The sequence below is a fragment of the Setaria italica genome, chromosome V (assembly GCF_000263155.2).
Source record: "Setaria italica strain Yugu1 chromosome V, Setaria_italica_v2.0, whole genome shotgun sequence".
In the NCBI taxonomy this organism is placed as follows: Eukaryota; Viridiplantae; Streptophyta; class Magnoliopsida; order Poales; family Poaceae; genus Setaria; species Setaria italica.
The window spans coordinates 4,040,086-4,043,577 of record NC_028454.1 but is presented as its reverse complement, the minus strand read 5'-3'; the positions used below and the strand labels follow the sequence as shown (position 1 = coordinate 4,043,577).

Sequence of the window (3,492 nt, the reverse complement as noted above, 5' to 3'; positions counted from 1 at the left end):
GATGTGTGCCTGCCGATCTTAGTATTGCGCTAGTGCTTTAGCTAGATAGGCAGATACAATGTAGGAGCGTAATGGTATATGTTGGTACTGAAAGCATATAATTGCCCTGATTGCCTGCTGCTTATTGCCGATTCCTGCATGGTACTGTGCACTGCTGTCGGCTGGTGCTGCCTACTGCTTATTGCCGATTCCTGAATGGTACTGTGCACTGCTGTTGGCCGCTGCATGGTACTGTTATTGGAGTACTTGCCTACTGCTTGCTGTTAGCAATTAAGCCTGTTGCCGGATATGTACAGTAGGCTAGCTGTTTTTCAGTTTTCATTCGGTTAGCGTTTCAGGATTTCAGTACTAGCTGTTTGATCGATGACGCTGTGTGGGCCTCAATTTGATTTTTTAGATGTCATTTATTAGAAACTCTTAGAGATGATTATCTTTTTCCCTCCCAATTAATATTTGGGAGTTGCCAAACTATAACTTTTTAGGAGAAAAAAGTAGAAAACTTTGGAGATGCTCATATATCGATGTAACATCGTAGAGTCGTACGAGTCTGTGAGAAGGCGCCGTGTGGCTGGCTAGCTGGGGATAAGGCACTGTACCGGTCGATCACTCGATCGAGTGGACGCGCTGCGAACTGCGAAGAGCTTTACCCTTAAGCTGGTTTTGGGTCGCGTCGTCGTCTTCGATCCCCCCTCCCGGATTTTTTGTGCGACTCCTAGTCCTCCGTCGAGTGTTGTGCGTAGGTACGCTTCCGCTCGCGTCGCGCCAACCTAAAAGGACCAGCTAGCAGCTCCATACGGCACAGATGCCCAGCACGGAACAAGAACACCACAGTGATGGCGACAGGAGGAGGAGGAGGCGTCGTCGCTCCGCCGCCGGAGGTGATCGTCGTCGGGGCGGGGCCGTCGGGGCTCGCGGTCTCGGCGTGCCTCTCCCTCCGCGGGGTGCCCAGCCTCGTCCTCGAGCGCGACGACTGCGTGGGCTCCCTGTGGCGGAAGCGCGCCTACGACCGCCTCACCCTCCACCTCCCCAAGCAGGCCAGCGCGCTGCCGCACGCGCCGCACGCCGACGAGGCCCCCACCTACCTGCCCCGCGACGACTTCGTCCGCTACCTCGACGGCTACGCCGGCCGCTTCGGCGTCCGCGCGCGCCTCCGACGGGAGGTCCGCGCCGCGCGCTTCGACGCCGCGCGCCGGCGCTGGGACGTCGAGGCGCTCGACCACGGCACCGGGGAGCTCGAGCGCCACGCCGCGAGGTTCCTCGTCGTCGCCACGGGGTCCTACGACGAGAAGTTCGTGCCGAAGGTGCCCGGCCTGGAGGGGTTCCCCGGGAAGGTGATGCACGCCAGCGAGTACAGGTCGGGGAAGGGGATGGAGGGGAAGAGCGTCCTCGTCGTCGGATGCGGCAACTCCGGCATGGAGATCGCGCTCGACCTCGCTGAAAACGGCGCTATCACCTCCATCGTCGTGCGCAGCGAGGTCAGTCATCGGATCCGCCTCACTGATTAGGTCATTAACATCCATATGTGCAAAAAACAAAAGAGGGAGAGAAGTTTTTGCACGGATTTAGATAGAAGAAGGAATTGGGATTCAAATATGCTGGAGCGGAATAATTTCGGTACCACAAGGAATGGTTGGTTTATAAGACATTATTGTTGTTCAATAAAAAAACATCATTTTTCAAATCAAAACCTTAAAACTTCCTTGTGCACCTAAATTCAGCACGAAGCTTCTCGCGTTGGCTTACAAGTCGTATAGTGAAATTGACCGTAACCGAACTTTGTTTGTCTTATAGGGTGTCATGTGTATGTGTATCTATCAACTTCTCATTTTGGAATTGATCCTCAATTTACTCGATGGGCTTTCTACATGATCACCAGGAGCATTACATTCATACAAACAAATGAAAAGAAATCTCTCAATCTCCTAACTAACTAACAATCTCTCGGGTGGATCTCGAATTGGTGTACGTGCAGGTCCACATCCTGACGAAGCAGATACTGAACCTGGGGGTGAAGCTGGGCTTTTACCTGCCGATCTGGATGATCGACATGCTGGCGCTGTTCCTGTGCTACCTCGTGTTCGGGGACACGTCCAAGCACGGGATCAAGAGGCCCGCCGTCGGGCCCTTCACCATGAATAGGCAGACCGCCGCCCTCCCCGTCATCGACGTCGGCACCTACAAGAAGATCAAGAGCGGCGAGATTCAGGTCAGCAGATTGAAGCTCTCTGATCCTAGTTACTTTCACTCTCTCAGATGATAGCGCTGCGTCAATGCATTTGGAATACTATAGATGTGAAATCCCTGAAGGCTGAAGAATCTGATGTGCAATGTGATGATCAATCATTCAATCTGCAGGTTATACCGACAGGCATGACGAGCGTGCAAGGGAACGTCGTCGAGTTCGCCGACGGGAGGCGGCATCCTTTCGACGCCATCGTCTTCGCCACCGGCTACCGGAGCGGCATAAAGCGGTGGCTCCAGGTTCGTTCAATTGGTTCCCGGCCCTAGGCGATATCATGACCGTCACCACTAAATTAGTGAAAATTTAACTAAGACAAAAATTAATGGAAATAATTGCAGGACGGCAGCAGCGAGCTGGTCGGCAACGACGGGATCCTGAAGCAGCGCAGCCCCAAGGCGGGGAACGGGCTCTACTACGCGGGGCTCTCCGGGAGAGGCATCTTTGGCAGCGGCACGGACGCCGAGTTCATCGCCGACGACATCAGCAAGCAGCTGCAGCCCGTGCACGAGCACGAAGCCCATGGCAAGCCAGAGCACTAGCTAATGTGAGTCTGCAGACAGAGATCAACAAGAGTCTAGGTCTAGCTGTCCTTGGGGCTTAGCTTGCCTGCAAAACGGAAATAGAAACTAGCAACCCCTTGTAGCCGTGCGGGTAGCTTGCTTCAATTCTGATGGTTGCGCTTGCATTGCATGAGTGAATTGAATAGATTTATAAAACGTTCTTGATTTGATTGCGCCGTGTTGCGAGTTTCGAATTGCGATGCGTGGGATGTGCCATGTTTACCCTGCTCCTCGGTTTCTAGAATTTTATCCTCAGCTGTAGAATTCGAGTGCGGACCCACCGTTATGGCCAGCGAGGGCCCAAGCCCACACTTGAATTCTGAAATTCAAAGGGAATTAGGCTCTTTAACTGTACCTAGCAATCTCAACTATTAGCAGGCCCTCACTCAGTTTCGGGCTTGGGTCCGCCGACGCGCGCGGCACTACTGGCTGAGTGCAAATATCAGTTGTGAATTATGATTGGTCTGGATTGGCCCAAATCGAAATATAAATGGGCCGACCGAGCCCGGGTGCTGGAGCACCATCCATCGTTTCTCGTTCCAGGCTGCTTTTCTATTTGATCATTTAACTCGTCTTCTTGGAAAAAACACAACAAAACGATCGACTTTCACCATTCAATTAAGTATTTTTCCCTAATTATTTAGTTTATTTCTATTTCATTTAACCTATATTTTGGTCCTTTGTATAAGA

At 52.4% G+C, this 3,492-nt stretch overlaps 1 protein-coding gene across 1 annotated transcript; it reads left to right on the top strand.

The window, feature by feature from the left end:
* Positions 1-699: 699 nt before the first annotated feature.
* Positions 700-2,975, top strand: LOC101784594 (probable indole-3-pyruvate monooxygenase YUCCA10). Its single transcript, XM_004967649.3, has 4 exons — positions 700-1,475; positions 1,973-2,206; positions 2,356-2,481; positions 2,581-2,975. The coding sequence occupies exons 1-4, from the start codon at positions 834-836 to the stop codon at positions 2,779-2,781; spliced, it is 1,203 nt and encodes a 400-aa protein (XP_004967706.1). The 5' UTR covers positions 700-833; the 3' UTR covers positions 2,782-2,975.
* Positions 2,976-3,492: the final 517 nt, after the last annotated feature.